Source organism: Petaurus breviceps, unplaced genomic scaffold (assembly GCF_028583685.1).
Source record: "Petaurus breviceps papuanus isolate PSGF00001 unplaced genomic scaffold, PetGlider_PUasm1.0 90825, whole genome shotgun sequence".
NCBI lineage: Eukaryota > Metazoa > Chordata > Mammalia > Diprotodontia > Petauridae > Petaurus > Petaurus breviceps.
The window spans coordinates 16,671,563-16,691,722 of NW_027187353.1; the positions used below are offsets into that span (position 1 = coordinate 16,671,563).

Sequence of the window (20,160 nt, forward strand, 5' to 3'; positions counted from 1 at the left end):
TCTAGGCCCAGAGTCAGGAAGATCTAAGTTTAAATCTGATCTCAGATAGGTAGATATGGTAAATAGATAAATAGAAGACCAGACAGACAGATAGAGAGAGAGAGAGAGATACATAGATAGATGGATGCATGCATAGGTTGATGGACAGAAAAAATGCACTATTGAAAGCCCTGGGAATACAAATAGCATCAAAGCAGTTCCTGCCCTCAGGGTGCTTCCCTTCTAAAGGAGGAAGATAACCCTTACAGAGGAGCTGAAAAGTGGGGGGTGGCAGTGGAGGAAGCAGGAAAGATAGAACAGTGGGCCGGGAGCTGAAGGCTGGCTGGCAAGAAGAGGCCACCCTCAAAGGAGGATGCCATGAGGCTGGGGCATTGCCAGCAGGAGGTTGCTGGCCCAGCATGGAAAGCCGTCTGGAGTCATGGGCTGAGGCAAGTTTGAATGCTCATAAGTCCAGTCCACTGATTCTCTAGTAATTTATAAACATTAAAATGCTATTACAGAAGGGTGTGATTTCATTATGGTGAAGGTTCCTGGCATAGTGGCTAAAATGCCAGACATAGAGTCATGGAGGCCAAGGCACAACCCGGAGCAAGTCAGGGTCAGTCTGTGATCCGTGGCTGAGTCACTTTCCCTCATCTACAGAATGAAGGGACTGGACCAAGCCACCTCTTAGGCCTGGCCCTTCCGGCTCTGTGGCCTGACTGCTATCTGCCTATCTGGAGGGGCTTCTCATTCTGGGAGCTTCTCTAGCAGTGCCATTCCAGGGTCTTCCCATGGCATGGAAAGGCAGTGTAGGGCAGTTGTGAGAACACAGGCAGAGAGTCCCCGGCCCGGGCACAAAGGCTCATTCTGCAACTCTTCACAAATCTCTTTGTCTCTATGATTGAACCTCAGCTTTCCTCCAGGGTCATTGTGAGGAAATGGCTCTTTTTAAACCTTCATGTGCTGTAGAAATGGGCCGTTATTCCTGTTATCCATAAATTTTGTCAAGGATCTCACCACCAATGGTGGCCTGAGTCATCAGCAGGCTTACATTCTGTGGGAGGAACAACGCACATGTATAAACACATATATAAATGCAATTCAGAACAGGGAGGACGGGGCTGGCCCTGTGACCTCACTGATTTACCCCAAGCGGAAACTCCCTTCTCTGGGACTTTCAGGCTTGGTTGCCTAGAGCACAGAGAGGTTGTGATTTGCCCAGGGCCATACAGCCATGGTATGTCAGTGGTGGGACTTGAACCCAGGACTACCTAACTCTAAGGCTGACTATCCACTAAGCTACCCTACCTCCACAAATACAAAATAAATTCAAGCTGATTTTCTTTTTGGAGAGAGGTGGCTCAGGGAAGCAGCTGGGAGAGTTCGGAAAGGCCTCAGGTCAGAGGTAACATTGGAGCTGAGCTTGGAAGGAAGTGAAGGATGCAGAGAGACAGGCAGAGGGAGGAGAGCACCATGGCAGGCCTGGAGAGTGGCCTGTGTGTCAGGGGGATGCTCTGTGGGACTATTCAGAGCAGCAGCCGGGCCCTGGGAGGAAGGCAGATCCCCAGACGCAGCCCCAGCCTCTTCTGTTCTGAGCCCTTTCCCTGCCCTGGGCCTCTGTTTCTGTCCTTGTCAGTGAAGAAGCCTGGTCTGGAGGAGTCCCACGACCCCTCTGAGCTCTGCCCTCTGGGCCTCTGTGAAGTCTAGACAGACTCCCACGGTCCCACAGCTGGGGTGACTAGGCTTCTTCCATGGGCTTCTGATAAACCTCAGCTAATTAGGAGGGAGTCAGTCAGAAGGCCAGGCAGGTTCCATGGCAGCCCCCCAACGGACGCTGTGGGCTGGGAGTGAGCCACCATGGATCCCCTAACTCCAGCCCCGGAGCTTGGGAAGTGTTAGCCAGGGCGGAGTCCTCATAACCTTCCTGTGGCTGTGAGCTCCTTTGCCACTTTGTGTATCCCCAGAACTTAGCGCAGTGCCTGGTGACACATAGTAGGCACTTACTAAATGTTTGTTGACTGACTGGCCGACCTGTTGAGGCCCGTGCTCTGGAGAAGAGCCCAAAGGGGACATTGGTTTGGCTTTGGATCTCTGTAGTTACTCAAGGTCTGCTTTCTGTGTGAGGGCATCAAGGAGCCCTGGAACGAACAGTGGTGTGGTGGAGAGATTGCTGGCCCAGAAACGTTCAGACCCCAGCTCCGTCCCTTATGGGAAAGGATGACTTCATCCCCCCCTGGCCTGTCTCCTCACCTTTCCAGGGACCTCTAACACCTCTTCAGCTCAAAATCAGAGTGTCCCAAAGAGCCCAGGGTCTCTGCTCTGAACGTGGTGTTGGGCTTTTACTAGCAAAGCAGTCACTAAACTTCTTGAGGTCTCGGTTTCCTCCTCTGTAAAGTGGGGGCCCCTTGGGACTGCCCGTCCCCGGGCATCTGCTCCTCTCTGGCTCATGCCCAGCCCGGAGCCTCTTCTCCAAACCCAGGACCCTCGCCACGAGCCCGTGCGGCTGGGGAGGGCGGGGAGGCTGCCCTTGGTGACTCGCTTGTGGTACCCGCTTGCTTTTGAGGAGTGTTTGTGGTGTTTTCCAGAGCTCCTCCCCGGCCCCCACCCCCCACTACACACCCCCATCCTTCCGGTTGTGACTTCTGGACCCCATGCGTTTGCTCATGCTGTGCTCCCTTCCTGATATGCCCTTTCCTCTAGTCTATCCACACCCTTGGCCCAAACCTAGCAACCCTCTCCTCGGTCAAGCTGATCCAGTTCAATTTGACAAGCATTTATTAAGTGCCTGATGTGTTTTTCTAGGCCATGCGCTATACAATATAATAAGGCTACAGACATGGAAAATGACCCCGTCCCTGCCCCCAAGGGACTTTTGTTCTTAGTAGAGGGAAATGGGATAGCAGTGTGTCAAAAAGCATTTATTAAACACTAACTGTATACCAGGCACCGTGCGAGAGTCTAGAGATACAAAAACAAAAATGAAATACTTCCTCCCCTCAACGTGCTTACAGTCTGCCGAGAGATGTAAATACATATCTATGAGAGAAATACAAGATAATCTGGGGGAAGGTTCTTACAATAATATCCACAAAGTGCTTTGTAAACTCTAAAACATTGTATGAGTCAGTTACTGTTCTCTGTACAAACGGCCTCAGCTTTTGGTCTGTAGGAGCGAGTAGGGGACCGAGAGTCAGGGCACTGGGACCATGTTGACTCCCTGAGCCTCAGTTTCCTCAGCTGTGAAATGGGCCGAGGATTCCTGCCCTGCTTCACAGAGGTGCTGGGAGGCTTGAGTGAGGTCCGAGCGGTCCCCAGCTGTGAAGGGTCCCATGCATGTCTATGCCCTAGACAGCAGCTTTCATGTAGGCTTCATGACTCAGGACCAGGAGCAGTCTCGTTCCTTTCTGACCCTCCCTGTGCCTTGCATCCCTCCATCCCCCAAATCCTCCGGAAAGGGCCCTTCCTGGTTAGGAACAGTCCAAGCGTCAGCTGCCCCGCCGGACAAGCGAGGAACAGCAATGGAAATGGCTGCGGTTTCCTGGCCAGCTGGGAGTCATCCCAGGGCTTTCCAATGGCAGGAAGCCAGGAGCTTGGACAAACTGACTCAGCACATGCACATGGAAGGGACACATGGAGACCCCCCCCACCCCACATATGCAATGCAAAGCATCAGACACGTGTGGTCAGAGACATACATGTACCTGTGTGCTCACATGATAGACACTTGAGTACACCCCGATGCCATAGACACACGCGTATGTGCACACGTGTATAGTCTGTGAAACCAGAACATGTATGTATAGACGTGGGAACATGTAACACGTACAGACGACACGTTCGCTCCTTCAGGGAAGCTGCTCTTTCATTTTTGTCTTCATTTTTCGGGCCCAAAACGCCTGCCGGCCAACCAGTCAACAGTTAACAGACACACATGCACGCTGAATGCAACTGCACATGGCCGGATGAGCATTTATTAAGCTCCTGCTGTGTGTCAGGCTCCGAGCCGAGAACTTTACAGACATTATCTCCTTTCTTATATGCGTATCAAAAGTCTGGCTTCCTTCAGGTCCCAGCTGGGCCACCCTCTCCAGGAAGCCCTTCCCAACCCCTGAATTCTGGCGCCTACCCGCTCTGGGTCCTTACTGTCTGTCCTGTGCTTGTACATTTATTGGCTCCTCCATCAGATCATAAGCCCCTTGAGGGCAGGACTGTGCTCAGCACGGTGCCTGGCACATAGCAAGCATTGTTAAATTTGGACTGACTGACCTACACACACAGGTACATATATGCGTGCTTTTCCATTTTTGAAGCTGCCCAACTACACAGTGGCCAGGAGTGAGGAAGGCTTAAACATCAGTGAGGCAGTCGGTTAACCAGCTACCCAGTGGGGTCCCCCAGTTATGGAAGATCACGACTCACCGAGGAGCTCACCTTTCCCCTAATTCTGTCTATGCTTCCGGCCCCCCATCCCACCCCTGCCACCTGCATCTGTTCATGGGCCTCTTCCTCCTCCATCCCCATGGGGCGGCCACCGGGCATAATGGCGTTAACTTCTGGAGCACGAGACCAGTCTCTAGTCCCTGCTCTGGGTCACCCAGAACGTGAGAGCTGGGAGGGGCCGTAGAAGATCACCAGGAGTCCCAGATTTGAATCTGCCTCATACACAGACTGTGGCATGCTCCAGCCACTCTGGGCTTTGGTTTCCATAGCTCTGAAATGGGGCACTTGGGCACTTCTGACTGTGTGAACTGGGACACATTGTTTCCCCAGCCTGGACTTCAGTCTCCTCCTCTGTAGTATGAGGTGTGCTCAATAATAGGTCATATTTATATAGGATGTCCCAGTGATGCAGATTTAACCTTTCATGCCTTAAATAGTTTAACCCAAACTGCATGAAGACTTTTGGGATGCCCTGCATCATGCATTATAATTTTCAGGATTCTTCTGACAGCGACTCTCTAAAGTATTGTTCTCCCCATTTTACAGATTGTAGGATTCTAGGAAAATGAGTCAGTAGGGACAGTAGGGGTCCTAATCCAGCCCCCTCAATTCTACAGAAGAAACCCAGGTCACCCAGGCCTCCAGTTTCAGAGGCAGGCTTTGGAAGGAGGCCCCAATTGCCAATCCAGGCCCCCCAGACCCCCATGGGTTAGGGATTGCAGTGAGGGAAAGTCCAGAAGACTGCAAGAAAACACTGTTCACGCCCTGATGCTCTGGGGCACATGCCATGCTCCCCCCTCCACCTGGCAGGGAGGAAACAGCTGGCAGGGGAACACCATCCAAGGCCAAGCCAGCTGCTGCCTGCCAGGACAAACATCTGGCAGCCAGAGAGTGGACGAGAATGACCTTCCCCGGGCCATCTGCTGCAGGCTGTCCCCGGGCCCCTGGCCAGTCACATCTGGATGCTCTCGGGCCCTTGGGGTCAGGAGAAATTTTTGCCATAGAGAGGCAGCACTTTACCTGGGCTTCCGGGGATTTGCAAGGTCTGAGAGCCGCAAGGACCCCAGAGATCAGGGCATGGAGTCACGGAGAGACGTGCAGGCGGAGGGCCTGGGTTCAGCCCTCAGAGCAGCTCCTTGCTGCCAGTAAGGCCTCAGTTTCCTCAGCTGTAAAATGAGGGGGTTGGGCTATTCAGAGGAGCAGATCATAGATTTAGAACCAAAAGGGAATTTAAAGGCCAGTTGGTCCAGCTCATCCATTTTAAAGATGAGGAGACTGAGGCCCAGAGGAGGTGGGGACAACTCAAGTCCCTCATTCTGTAAGAGGCCTCTCCTGTTCCCCATCACTGACAGTCCCTTCCTCATGGGGCTTCCTCCCATTTATGCCCAATATATCTTGTCCAGCCTTGGCAGTTTGTCTGCTGGAACATGAGCTCCTCCAGGGCAGGGACCGCGTCCTTGCCTCTCTCTGTGTCCCTAGCACTTAGCATGGCGTCTGGCACATAGTAGGGGCTTACTAAATACTTGTTGATTGACCCATGGCCCGAGTTATGCAGGCAGGAGTCAGAATGTGAACACAGGTCCTCTGACTCGAAATCCCTCCCTCTCCAAGGTGTCACCTGGTACACTCCATTGCCAAGATCTCTCTACCCCCACCCCAAGCCTTTTGACAGTATGCCTGACCGTAGTCACCCCTGCTCAAATACTTCCAAGGATGGTGAACTCACTACCTCACTGGATAGTCTATTCCATTGCTGGACATTTTTTGTCATAGAAGGCTTGTTATTCTGATAATATCTGCTTTTCCCTGTGACTTCCACTCTTTAGTCCAAGGGCTACCTAGTAGAACTAGAGAAAATGAGTTTACTCTCTTTTGTCACTCTAACCGGTGTTCAGATGTTTGAAAAAATTTACTAAAATTCAGTTCAACACATAAGCACCTACTCCGTGCTAGCCCATAGTAGGCAGACAGCAGCCACATACAAAGGCAGAAAGAAAACAGTCTCTGCCTTCAAGGGGCCTTCCTTGGGTTGCTCCTCATCTAGTGGGCTTTCCAAACCTAACTTCCCTAGAGGCCCTGCCCAGGATGTTCCCCAAAAGACAGAAGATGCATAAGAAATACATCTTGAATTGAATTTTGGTGAACTTTTTCAAAGGTGTACCTGGAGCTTGTCATTCCTATCCACGTGGAGCCAGTCTCCTGAGTGCTGGACGCCATGCTTGTTTGGGAATGGCCTGCCCATGGCCTTGTTCCATTGAGTCACAGTCTAGGACTGCTATGGCCCTTAGAGGTCATCTAGGCTAACCTCATTTTACAGATGAGGAAACTGAGGCCTGTGAAGAGGAAGGGGCTGAGGATCCAAGATCTGGAGTTGTGGTAGACCTTGGAGCCCCTCCCGTCCCCTCCTCTCATTTAATGGACTGGTCCCGTGTGATTTGGCCAGGGTAGTGAGCATCATGGGCAGTCTGACCCCAAAGTCACAGTGACCGTGGATGCGGTCGCGGTGTTGGCTCATGTTACATCCACAGTCCACCCAAACTCCCAGGCCAGAGCGGACCTTTTGAACCTGAGACTGGCCAAGCCCAGTTTCTCCCATAATTGACTTTCTGAAGCCCAGGGCTGTTCCTGGGAACCCAGGCTGGGGGCCAGAGGTCATGGGTTTAATCCTCCCCTCTTCCTCCCTCGCAGCCAAGCCAAGAGTGCTTGTATTTCTAAGGCCTGTGCTGGGAAGTTTATCTTTCTCAGATTCACCGTGACCCACGGGCTCTCCAATAATAATGATGATGATGGTAACTGACATGGGTGCAGCAGCGTTTTAAGGTTTTCCAAGTGCTTTATAACCGTCTCATTTGATTCTTACAACAATCCTGTAGCCATAGCAGCCAGAACAATAATCCCTCCATTCAGTCACAAAAAGCAGTTGTTTAATCCAATAGTCCACAGAACATTAAATACAAAAGAATTGTAGCGAGATAGCAACTGGTCTCCAGACCATCTCTATCTGAACTCCACCAGAAACGATTAGAAGCAGTAACGGCTCGACATTCCCATGGGGGCGTGCGGGAACAGCATTTTACCTCCATGTTCTCATCGAACACTAACCACCCTTTGGCTGCTGAGTACAAGTTGGCTGACTTTCCTGGGCCTCGGTTTCCCCACCTGTAAAATGAGGACTTCTTGTAGTTATAGGTGTATGACCCTGTGATCTGGGGAGCTCATGAAGTGTCCCCATTTACAGAAACTGAGCGAAATGAGATAGGGAGGCGGTGTGTTGGACGCTCCCTGGGTTTGGGGTCAGAAGATTTGGGTTTGAGTCCCAACTCTGCTTCTTGCTTGCTGTGTGACCTTGGATAAGTCACTTAACCTCAGTCTGTTTCCCCATTGGAAAAGTCAGTGTTCCTAAGACACCATCCCTCTCTAATACCTAGGTGACTCTGCGGATAGAGTATTGGAACCAAGAAGAACTGCCCTCAGATACTTAATAGCTGTGTGAGCCGAGGCAAGCCGTCTAACCTTGATTTACCTCAGTTTCCTCACGTGTAAAAGCGAGGATAATGATAACACCTCTCAGGAGGGCTGTGAAGATCAAGTGTGTTTGTGGAGTGCTCTATAAGTGTTAGTTATTATTACATTTATTCCGGGTCATACAGAGAGCAAACAGAGCAGCTGGGAAGGGGAGGAACATGGACATTCTCCTCTGTGGGAAGCCTAGGGAGGAAGAAAGAGAAGAAAGGCATTGGAGTGGGGTGTGGGGGGCGGGAGCGGGGATAGGGTGTGTGGGGGCCGCCCCATGTTGTTTTCCCAACACATCGAACAGGCTGGGGAGGTGAATTATTTCTCTAGATTAGCCCTCTGGGTTAAAGGGGGTCCCTTGTAGGATAAGGGAGTGAAGGGAAGGGTGGAAATGTCAGGCAAAGAATGCGTCGTATTAAGGAGACTGGATGGGGCTGAGCTCTGCAGAAAGGAGAGCTGGGAAAGTCAGCTCTGACTAAGATGGGCTTCAGCTGGAAGAGGTGAAACACGGACCATCAGGGCTGGAGGGACCCTCAAAACGTAGAGCCTTAGGAAGCTGGAAGAACCCTCAGAACACAGAATGTCACAGCTGCTGGCTTCAGCCAGTCTGACCCCTCATTTTACAGAGGAGGAAACTGAGGCCCGTGGAGCTATAGCCCAGGATCACACAAGTAGAGGAGGGCTTCAGAGGTGGGATTGGAAGCCAGGAGCTGACCCAGAGCCTCACTGCCCTTCTCTGTGTGTGTTGGATGCCTAGATTGCCTGTCCCAAGTCACACTTGGGTCTCTGAGTGAGTCTGGCTTCGTCAGAGTCGGTGACCAGGCCAAGCCCCTTCCCTGATGCTTCCAAGCAGTGCTAGGCTGGGTCGCTTGTTACTGCTCACAACCTTTGTGCCAAAGCTTATTTTGAGGGCCCTGGATTTGAATCCCAGCTCTGACATTCCTTGACTTTGAGAAGTCATTGAACTCGGCCTCTGTCTTCTTCTGTAAAAGGATCAGGTTGGACCAGATGGCTTCCAAGGGCCTCTCCAACATAAACCCCAGCCCAGAAGGGCCAAGGGGTTCCTGTGTCGTATCTTCTCCAAACTCTCCTGATTAGGGGTGGGGGTGGGAATGATTCACTCACTGAAGGAGCTCTTCACTGTCCTTGGGTCATGGCTCCCTTGACCAGACTGGGGAAACCTATAGACAGACTTCTCGGCATCATGTTTTTAATGCATCAAATAAAGTACATGAGAATACAGTGCAAACCCATTATATTAGAATACAGTTTTCAAAGTATTAAAACAACAACAAACAGCACAGAGATGGGTGGGCTCCAGGTTCGGAACCCAGCTAAAGGGAGAGCTTCCCCCTTCCCCCATCCCTCCTTGACTGGGGCTCCCCAAGGGCACCTGCTAGGACCGCTCCTCTTCCTCCATTCTCACCCACTTTCCCCCCCTTTTCATGCCTTCCCTCCTCCCGTGACTCCCCAGAGCCATAGGCTCCCAGCAAGATCTGGCCTCCCCATCATCTGGGTTCTATCACACCGACTCTGCTCCACCCCACCCCAGTTCCCTTCCTCCCTCCTACTCCTCCTGGGTGGTCGAGTCCTCCAGGCTTCATCGAGGAGTCGAGGGGGCTCCCCAGCTGGCTGCCAACAGCTGAAGGAAGCCCTGCTTCATGTGCTTTCCCGGGGATCCCTGACTACAGGCACACACGGATACGGGAGAAAGCAGGGAGAGAATAAGCATTTATGCCTGAGAGAGCAGCAGGGGGGAGAGGAGTAGGGGGCGTCAGTGGGTGGCAGACAGATGAAAGATGGCCTGGGGAGTCTGGGCCAATGGCCTTCACAAAGACCCAGCCCACATCAGCCCCACCTGTGACAGAGTCAGTGTCAGGCCCAGGTCCGGCCCAGTGTGGAAACAGAGGTCTGTCTAGAGGGGCCTGACCTGGGGAGAATCTCTCGCCCATGGTGTGACCTCAAGCCATCCACTCAACCCACTCTGGGCTCCAGTTTCCTTCTGTGTCAAATGAGGGTGTTAAACTTCAGTTTAACAGGTGCTTCAGCTAAAGGCTCAAAGCCTCAGAGCTAGACCAGACTTCAGAAGCTGTCCATTCCAATGCTTTCATTTGGGAGCTGGCCCACAGTCACACAGCAGAACCAGGATTTAAATACACACCTTCTGACTCCAAATCCAACTCGCTTTACACTGTGACCTACTAGGTACCAGGCACTGAACCTTAAGAAGAAAGCAAAGCAACCCTGCCTTCAAGGAGCTTACATTCCACCAGGACGAAACACCATGTATGCAGATTAAGTCCATACAGCATAAATATAGGGATCACCTACAGGAAGGAGGTGCACCAGAGATGTGGTCTGATGGAGGTGAGGAAGGAAGGCATTCCAGGCATTGGGGACAGTTTAGCTAGAACACAGGGTGGGTGAGGGCATACCAATAAGCTGGACCCAAATGGTGAAAGGCTCTTCTTCCTGAGTTCAAATCTGGCCTCAGATACTGAATGGCTGTGTGACCCTGGGCAAGTCACTTGACCCTTTTGACTCAGTTTCCTCATCTGTAAAATGAGCTGAAGAAGGAAATGGGAAACCACTCCAGTATCTTTGCCAAGAAAACCCCAAATGGGATCACGAAGAGTTAGATACAACTGAAATGACTGAACAACAAGAAAGATAGAGAACAGAGGCAGGGAGATCAGTTAGAAGATTATTTCAATCAATTGTCCAGGCAAGGGTGGCAGAAAAGGAACTGGATGTTGTGGAGTTGGAATGAACAAGCCTTGGGCAGTGAATGAAAGAGAGGGAGGATAGTTCTGAAGTCTCAAACCCCAGTGACTGGAGGGAAGGTAGTGCCCTGGACAGAAATCAGGAAGTGAGAAAAATGACTCAGTGTCCCCTCTTTGATGTGATTTTTGGTGCAAGTCACTGATGTTACATAGTCCAATCCTTCCAGGACCCTGGATGTAGTTTTTCTAGGTCCAATGACTTTACCTCTTTGAAGATATTTAGGTTATCTCTTATCATGAATGAATGAATAAAAAATTGAATGAAATGAATTGAAATTCTTGAATTCATGAAATTCACCAGATGAAATTTCATGAGTTAAAAATTTGAATGAATGAAAAAAAACATCTATTAAGTATTTATTCAAGCTAGGCAGCATGCTTAGTGCTGGGTATACAAATATAAAAAGAAAGACAATTCCTGCCTACAGAAAACTTACTTTCTAATAAGGGAAAACGACATATTGGGGGATGGCGACCAGAGAAGGGAGGATTTGGGGTCTGGGGGACCGGACGATGCATTAGGAAGTAGGCTGACACAACTCTTTCCAGAAGTCATGATAGTATTAATCTGATTACTATACCCAGAACCAGAGAGGGAAAGTTCAGGGCTGGGATGGGAGAAGGGCCTAGGTGGATTGAATGTTCAGTTGAAACCTAGTCTGTAGTCTGAACTGGCTAGATAACTGGGCTAGTTTGAGCTCAATCCGTGCTGAGTCTCAGAATTGGAATTCTAAAGATAAGATAAATTTAATAACTTCCCCAGGGCCTAGGGGCATGGATTCTGTAGGTCTAGATTCTGGCACAAGGGTAAAGGTCTAAGGAGTGTTCTCCCTATCTTGGGTCTTCCTTGGCTATTTTGGTTTATAATTTCCAGTTTAAACATTTTCCCTGTTTGTTTGTTTTTTTTAAGAATGAAATAAAATAAGAGTTGGGTAGTTCTGCTTTCTTTCCATTGTCTGTTTTCACATTCCCATCTGCCCCAAGCAGCTGTGCTATCCCTGCAGTGAGCTTCTGGCCATTTGGAGCACTAGCCCTTCAAACATTAGCCTTGCCTTCTGCTAGAATGGAAGCTTCCTGAGGTCTGACTGTGTCTGCCTTTGTCTGTCCAGTGCTTAGTGCAGGGCCTGGGCCATGGTGAGTGATCGATCATTCTTACAGGCAGTACGGTGACATGCTTCTGTGTTTGTCCTGTTACCTTCCATCTTGTGTACAGATCTTTCTCTGCTTATTTTAACAGTCACTAAATTTTACTTTTTTAAATGAACAAGTATTTGTTTTCTTTATATTCTGCCTCCTTCCCAAATTGAAAGAAAAATGAAAAACAAAATTCTTGTAACAAATATGCACAGTCAAAGCAAAACTCATTCCCACTTTGGCCAGGTCCAAAAATATGTCTCATTTTGCATCGAGTCCATTGCCTGTCCCATACATGCCTTTGAAAAATCTGTGCCCTGTCCTTCTTTCTCCCCCTTTTCATACTCATCGGCTTGTATTTGTGTTGTCAGAATTTTTTTCTGGAGAACTTCCCATCCCCCCTGGCCTCTTCCCAAATCTAGGGCGTGGATCAGACTCTGCCCAACTTCCCTGCCCTTCTCTCTTCTGAATTCAAAGTTGTCGTGGTCAGTTCCACCCAAGATTCCCATCGTGTCTATTTCAGTGGTCAGTTCCTCCTTGTTGGTCAGAATGGCATTTCTCTCTTCCTAGCACCTCCACCCTTTAGGAAATAAAACAATCATTAAGACAATATAAGAGCAAATCAGCCGCCCTGATTTTGAGTGTCAGAAAATTCCTAGGTCCTGGGAATCCTCATCACTCCTACAAAATTAAGAGTTAATATTTATATAGCGCTTTGAATATGTTATCTCAGTTCATCTTCAAAGCAACCCCATACGTGCTCTCAGTATTCTCATTCTACAGATGGGGACACTGAGGCTAAGGGGCAGGATTTGAACTCAGGTCTTCCTGCCTCCAAACTCAGCACTCTGTCCACTGCACCAGCATGCCCCGTTTGTGATTTTCCAGAGCTCATGGAATCCCGGCATCTTATAGGGATCAGGAACTTCAGTGTCCATTCAATCTACTCCAACCTGTACTTGAACAAGAATCCTCACCCTCCACAGAATGAGCCAGGAGCCCATTGCCACACTGGAGGCTTGCCTTGGGTGCACATTTCAGCTGCTCAGTGTCCCCCTAAAATGTAACACTGAGGTATGGTCTGACCAGGCCAAGACAAGTCAACAAGTAGTTTTGGAGCCCCCCCATGTGCCAGGGACTGTGTGCCAAGGGCTGGGGTTACAAAAAGAGGCAAAAGACAGCCCCTGCCCTCAAGGAGCTTACAATCCAGTGGTACACAGTAGGCATTTATGAGTGCTTGTGGATCGACCGGGCCTTCTTAACATAACTCAAGGTAGAATTATCTTTTGGAGCTACCATATCACAGGGTTGACTCATCTTGAGCTTGCGGTCCTCTACTACCCCCAGATCTTTTTCAGACCAACTCCTGAGCTGTTGCTTCTTCCTTCTCGGATGCTTTTTAATATATTTCTGGGACACTCTCCCTCCTGTTTCTCCCTCCCTCCTTTCCCTCATTCACTATGCTTCCTTCCCCAGTTCTGGGATTTCTCACAAGCTTTTCAAAATATTTGCAAAATCCAACGCTACTTTACCCTATTATGTACCCTGTTCCCTCTCATTTTTGTCTTTTTATCTCTAACACTTGACATGTAGGTGATTATTAATAAAAGAATGTAGATTGATTGGTTCTGAATAAGGTATGACTTTCCAGAGTCTTAGTGTATGTAGTTCTGACTTTTTCACCAAGCCTCTGTTACACCCTTAACGTTCACTTTGAATCCCCACCTTACGGCCTCTCACTAAGGTACACGTCTACAGGCCTCTTTCATCATTAAAATGCTGCACAGGAGGAGGGCCTTTAAAAGCAGGCATGTGTTCCCTATCACACCCAGGTCACCCTATCTATCACTTACTTGCAGATATCAGAAGCCCCAGGCTTGGTTCCTGGCCCTTCTCTATGGCGTTATCTCTGGTAAATTCCAGCCCCCTGATGCACCTCTTCTGTGTCTGACCTGCCTGGGTCTATGTTATCTTCTCAGATATTTGTGGGGAGGGCGTCCCTCCCCCACCCTTCTCGGTGCCAAGTTCCCATGATCAGTGCTGCCGGACCCCACGTCCGCATGTTTTTGCCAGCCTCTCTCAGCAGTGCTCCATCCCTGGCCGGGAGCCTGGCATTGCTCTCTCCTAGGCCATAGTCCGAGTGTCCAGATTTCATTCTCAGACTCCATCTTCTTACCGATTGTCCACTCTTCAAATCTCCCTCTGTGCGGAAAGAAGCCTTTGCTTTCAGTCAGCAGCTTGAGGCGGTTTCCTTCAGTGCTGATGACTGTGTGTGTCCCCAGGGCTTAGGGGTGTACAGGCCCATTTTGGCTGGGGCACAGAATGTAATAGTAATTGTTATTAGTAATGATAATTATAATATATATTATTATAATATAATATATTATAATAATATATAAATATAATAGTAATAATAAAAATAGTAATAATTAATAACAATGGTGATAAAGAATAATAATAATCATATATAATGCCTACTGTGTGCTAGACACTGTGTCAAGTACTTTTACAATCAGTGTCTCATTGGATGTTCACAACAGCCCTGGGAGGCAGGTGCTGTTATTATCCCCTTTTTACAGTTGGGAAAACTGAGGCAAGCAGCTTTCCAGTGCCTTGCTTAGAGTTTCACAGCTAGCAAACGTCTGGGGGCAGATTTGAACTCGGGTCTTTCTGATTCCAGGCCTGGGGCTCTCTCCACTGCACCATCTAGCTGCCTCTAACACATGGCAAGTGATATAAGTGAAATAAGGCTGGAGAGGCAGATGGGAGTCAGAATGTAGAAGGCCTTGAGTGCCAAGTGAAAAAAAGACTGTGGCCCAAAGTTCTAGAGAGCGTGAGATATGCTGAAAGCAAGGACATTTAAACTAGAAATCATTTCACCTGGGTCTACCAAGGCAATAGTCTAATGCCATTCATTAAAACAGCTATGTGGAGCAGCATCAGGACCTGGAATCAGGAAGACCTGAGTTCAAATCCTTCCCAACTGTGTGACCCTGGGCAAGTCACTGAAATTCTCTCAGCCTCAGTTTCCTCCTCTGTAAATGGAGGTAACAGTGCCTGCCTCCCCAGAGCGGTTGTGAGGATCAGATGACACAACCTATAAAACATTTGGCAGATGTTCAAGTTCTGTATAAATGTGTGATCTGGTCGTCTGCCTTACAAACACATGACCAAGAACATGCACACACACACTCACACATACACACACTCACACCTGCACACTCACACATACACACACACCCTCACACATACACACTCACACATTCACACACTCACACACATATACACATCCACACGCACACTCACACACATTCACACACATGTACTCACACACTCATATACACATCCACACACATTCACATACATACACACATACACATACATTCACACACACTCACATACATTCACATGCACACACTCACACACACGTACATTCACACACACACATATACACATTCACACTCACTCTCAGGCAGGGGTGTGGAAAGGCCAGGGGTGGGGCACCTTGTTGTGATGACAACATCTGGAAACTACTGGGATGAGAAACAGTCCCTGTCCTTCCCCCAGCACAGCCAGGGCCCAAGCCCCAGATGAGGTGTGTCAGGCCTGGCCACAACAGGGGCTTTTCCAGATGTGTCATCACTCCCCACAGCTGGGTCTCCGTCACTGCCAAGAAAAGCCTGTGCGGACAAACAAGGCAGACACCCAGGGACAGGCCCTGGAGCCTCAGGGAGGCAGGGCTGTGTTTTCTATCTCCAACAAAGGAAAAGACTCATAGATTAGCGGCTGGAAGGGACCCGAGAGACAATTGGTCTGGCCACGTCATTTTCCTGAGGAGGGAACTTAGCACAGAGAGGACAAGAGATTTGCTCAAGGTCACCCAGCAAGTGAGGGTCAGAATCAGAACTCGAATCCAGGCCTCTCAGTAGCCCGGGCCCAGTGTGCCACACCGCACCACACCATGCTGCCCGTCAGGTTGGTCCTCATTTTGAGGCTGGACAAACACTTTTAAGAGATGGTTTTTAAAAAAAGAGAACTCAGTCTGGGATGGATCTCATGCCTCATTTTTTGTTGTTGCTGGTTTCTTAGTTGTATCTGACTCTACATGACCTCAGAGACAAAACGTCCATGGGGTTTTCTTGGCTTTGCCAGCGTGTTCCCATTCTACAGATGAGGAAACTAAGGCAGACAGGGTTAAGTGACTTGCCCGGGGTCACACAGCTAGAAAGTGTCTGAGTCCAAATTCGAACTCAAGTCTTCCTGACTCCACACCTTGCACTCTATCAGCCGCACCACCTAACTGCTCCCATACATCTCTCAGTCCCTATGCCACTGAGAAGTTGTAGGACAGACAGTGTGATGGATGGAAGAGACCAAGATGAGCTTCAGGTCACCCATTCCGCAGTCTCTAGGCCAGTGGCCTTCATCTTCTCCGAGTCCTGGGCTTTTTCTTCCCTCTTTGCCTGTCTGGGCGGGGACCAAAGGACCAAGAGTCGGTGACTGTGCTGCCCAGAAATCTGGCTGTGGCTGAGGCTGGAGAAAGCCCTCAGAGAGAAAAAGGAGGGGTCTTCACTTAACCTCATGATAATAATCACTAGCATTTCTGTAGCGCTTGAAAGTCCGCAAAGAACTCCAAATACTCCTCACAGCCCTTGGAAGTGGGTGTAGCATTATCATTTTTATGCCCATTTTTCAGGTGAGGAAACTGAGGCTCAGAGAGGGCCCTGAGTGGCTCAGGATCAAATAGCTACTAGATATCTGAGGCTGGATTTGCACTTGGGTCTTTCTGACACCAGGACAAACACTCTCTCCACTCTACCATCTAGATACAGCGATTTAAGGTCTGCCAAGTACTTTGCACGCCATCTCCCTTTATCCTCCCCACAGCCCTGGGAGGTAGATGCTATTATCACCCCAGCTAAGGCAAACAGGCTCAGATCTCAGCTTCCCCATCTGTAAAATGGGACATTGATACCTGTACCCCGCCCCAGCTCATAGGCCCTCAGAGACGCAGTCCCATCAGGCTCCTCATGGCAGACGCCCCCTCCCCTAGTTCTCTGCTTCTCTCCCAGCTTCTCCTGAGACTCTTTTATGGGTGAGTGGCAGCTGCACGCTGCCCCTTGGCACAAGAGACAGTGAGACTTGGGCAGGCCCGGCCCGTGGCTATGGTAGACTGAAGGGGTCGGAGGCCCAGGCTCCAATCCTGCCCAGCTCTTTACCCATCTTCTCATTTCCTCCTCCTGTTCTCCAAGGCATCTCTGACTCTCCCTGTTGGATCAGGGACTAAGAGGGCTAGGGTGGGGAAGGACAGGGTGGGCACAGCCCCAGGAAGCCCCAGTGAAATCCCTTTTTATCCTTACTTGCCACCCTCCCATGGCCCAGGTGCCTCACAAACCTCTCATCCAGCTCAAAACGGCTCCAGGATGTAGCGAAACAGGCCCCAAAGAGCTGGACGATTGGTCTCCAAGCTGGTTCATGGCACATGGGTGGGTGTGAGTGCCCCAACTTGGAGCCCAGCACTGCTTCTACTAGATGGGTCTGCCCTAAATGTCAGACAGAAGAAAACTCAGAGAGTCGGCTGCAGAACCCAGACAGGCCAGCTCCCAGCTCCTTCAATGATCCAGAGCAACTGATCAAGAAATAAGGGTTCCTTAAGGGCCTGCTACGTACCCGGCACCCTGCTGGCAGCACAAAGCAGAAATAAACAGCCCCTGCCTTCACGGATCTTACATTCCACTGTGGATCCAACATATAAATTAAGAGAGAGAGAGAGAGTGTGTGTGTGTGTGTGTGTGTGTGTGAACACAAGGTCAATGGTGGGGGGCACTCACTAATAGCCGGGGGAGCCAGGAAAGGCTTCATGTAGAAGAGTTTTGAAGGAAACAAGAGATCCTAACAGACAGAGATGAAGTGGAAGGGCACCTCAGGCAGGAGACACAGCCAGTGCAAAGGCAGTGCGGTGTCTGAGCACCAGCCAGAGGGTCATATGGGCAGAGGAACACTGCGCAACATTATGGGAGGCTTTAAAAGCTGGACCAAGGTTGCATTTGGTTCTCCAACTAAAAGAGAATTAGAATTTATTGAATAAGGGAGTAATGTGGTCAAATCAAAAATACGTTGATGAACTTTCCACAGCTCAGGTGAACTAGATTAAGAACTCTTTCCTGTGCCCAAGCTACAAGGCCCCTCTGCACCTGGGGAGAGGGCATGATGGAGCATGGCCCTGCCCAAGTCTGTGCCTGCATGTGTGAAGCTTACCCTAATCCTCTGTGATTCTGCATCAGGCCAGGTGTGTTTCTCACCTGGCACTCCCCCCATTCACCCGTGCTCTCCCTTTTGCACCCACAGGTCTTGTCTGTGACCGGGACCGTCTCACTTTCAGCTTCTGTGAGACCCTTCACCTCCTGGGCAGGTGCCACCTACCCACCGTCAGGGTCCAATGCTGCAAGACCTGCAGTGAGGACAGTCACGGCTCCCAGGACAGGGGCAACGAACGGGTGTCTCGTCGGTGAGCTGGCTGCCCAGCCCCTCTCTTGGAGGGATCTTCCACAGATCTGAGGAAGCAACTGTTCCCTCCTTTTGGGCCCTTGCCCATGGCTAGAGGCAGCACAGAAGGCCTGCCCTGGAAGGAGGGACTCCTGGTGCTCATCACAACCCAGGGAAGATTCTGCTGTTGTTACAAATATTGTTATTTTTAATAATGCTATGGTAATTATTATTATTTTAAAAGCAGACCCCCTGGGGCAAACCATTCCACAGCTGAGAAGGATGTGGCCTTACCTCATAACCCACTTCCCTGGGGAGCACATTCCCCACAGAGACCAAGGGCGTCGCCCTCATCTCAACCCTCTGCTCACTCACTTGCCCTCAATGGTGCTAACCCAGCAGTCTCTCCTGCTCTGTCACCTGGACCAACAGTGGCCAGACACCTCTACTTCCTGGGAATGGGGGGAGGCTTGATTTTCCCACCTCTCCCCAAAAAAGGTTTTTAATTTTTTTATTCTAATGAAGGTTCAAGGAACCCCTACTTTTTGTATTATAAATAAATATCTATCATCCCAAAGACTAGGTCTCCTCTTTGCTTATTAAGGGTGGGAGGGATGGGGAAGGGAGGGGTGGAGCTGAGAGAAAGTCATAGTTGAATGTGGTCCTGAGGTCATCAAAATGGACCCTTGGACTAAACCACGAAGTGAACGGGTCAAGAGGGCCAAGGATGGATGTAAGACATAGGAGACCATGCTGAAATCCCCTTCAGTTTTGCTCATGTCCATAACACTCCCGACCTCCAGTAAACCAGGTGTCGAGCGCCTCCCATCCCTTCTCTCATCCGAGCCCCCAAACAGCCCAGAAGGTGGTCCAGGAGTTACCAGTCCCATTTTGCAAATGAAAAAACTGAGCCCCAAACTCCGGGAATTGGCTAGCCCGAGGCCACACTTCCGGGCCTAGCTCCCTCTCCCTGACCTCCAGAAGAGATGTTGGGACTGATAGTCAGGAATTCGAAAACCATAGACAGCATCCAGCCACCTCCCATTTCAGCCCTCTTAAATGGGGCTTTCCAAAGGAATGAATAATGGATCGCAATTCTTTATCACTTTAAGATTTACAAGGGATGAGGGGGAAAATGGACCTGGGATTTCATTGGCATAGGAAACTTCCAGAGGAGGGAAGCCCCTCCACCGGTGCAGGTGGGCACCTCCTCTGAAATGTCAAGTCTTATCAAGTTGCTTGCCTGGAACATTGAGAAATTACGTTATTTGCTGAGGTTCACAGAGACTAGGCGATGTCAGAGGTGGGGCTTGAACTCATATCTTCCTGGGCCTCCAGGGCAGATTCTTTCCAACTCTGTGATATTGCTTCCAACATCTACAAAGCCCTGGGCTTTTCCTCACAACACCCTGTTGAGGCAGGAGGCACAAGCATTGACTATTTTATAAATGGGGAATAGGAGGCCGTGATGAAGTGATCTGCCCAGTCACACGGCTAGTTACTGGTCAAAGTCAGGGCTCAAATGTACATCTCCTGAAGCTAGGTCCACAGCTTTCCCCCCTTCCTCCCACTGGCTCCCCTTCTATGCATAATCTTACTTTGTCCTGCTAGAAAGGCAGGGCAAGGATTACTGCTCTCATTTAACTAGAAAGATTCTGGAACCCAGATAGTTGTCAAAGGCACATAAAAGGGAAGGAACGCACCTGGACTGGAGGAGGATGACTACCCGTTTATGTGGGTCAGAGTTGGTCCAGGGGGCAGAAAGCTGGGCATTGGTGGATGACCTGATGGCCGTGGGGAGAACATCCACCCATCCACAGGT

General features: G+C 49.9%; 1 protein-coding gene across 1 annotated transcript in view; it reads left to right on the forward strand.

The window, feature by feature from the left end:
- The window catches only part of ADAMTS7 (ADAM metallopeptidase with thrombospondin type 1 motif 7), a 163,231-nt gene extending 144,314 nt beyond the window's left edge, over positions 1 to 18,917 (forward strand). Inside the window, exon 24 of the mRNA XM_069071387.1 lies at positions 18,201 to 18,917. Within this exon, the coding sequence (XP_068927488.1) occupies positions 18,201 to 18,364 (164 nt within the window). The 3' untranslated portion in view covers positions 18,365 to 18,917. The remainder of the gene's footprint in view (positions 1 to 18,200) is intronic.
- Positions 18,918 to 20,160: the final 1,243 nt, after the last annotated feature.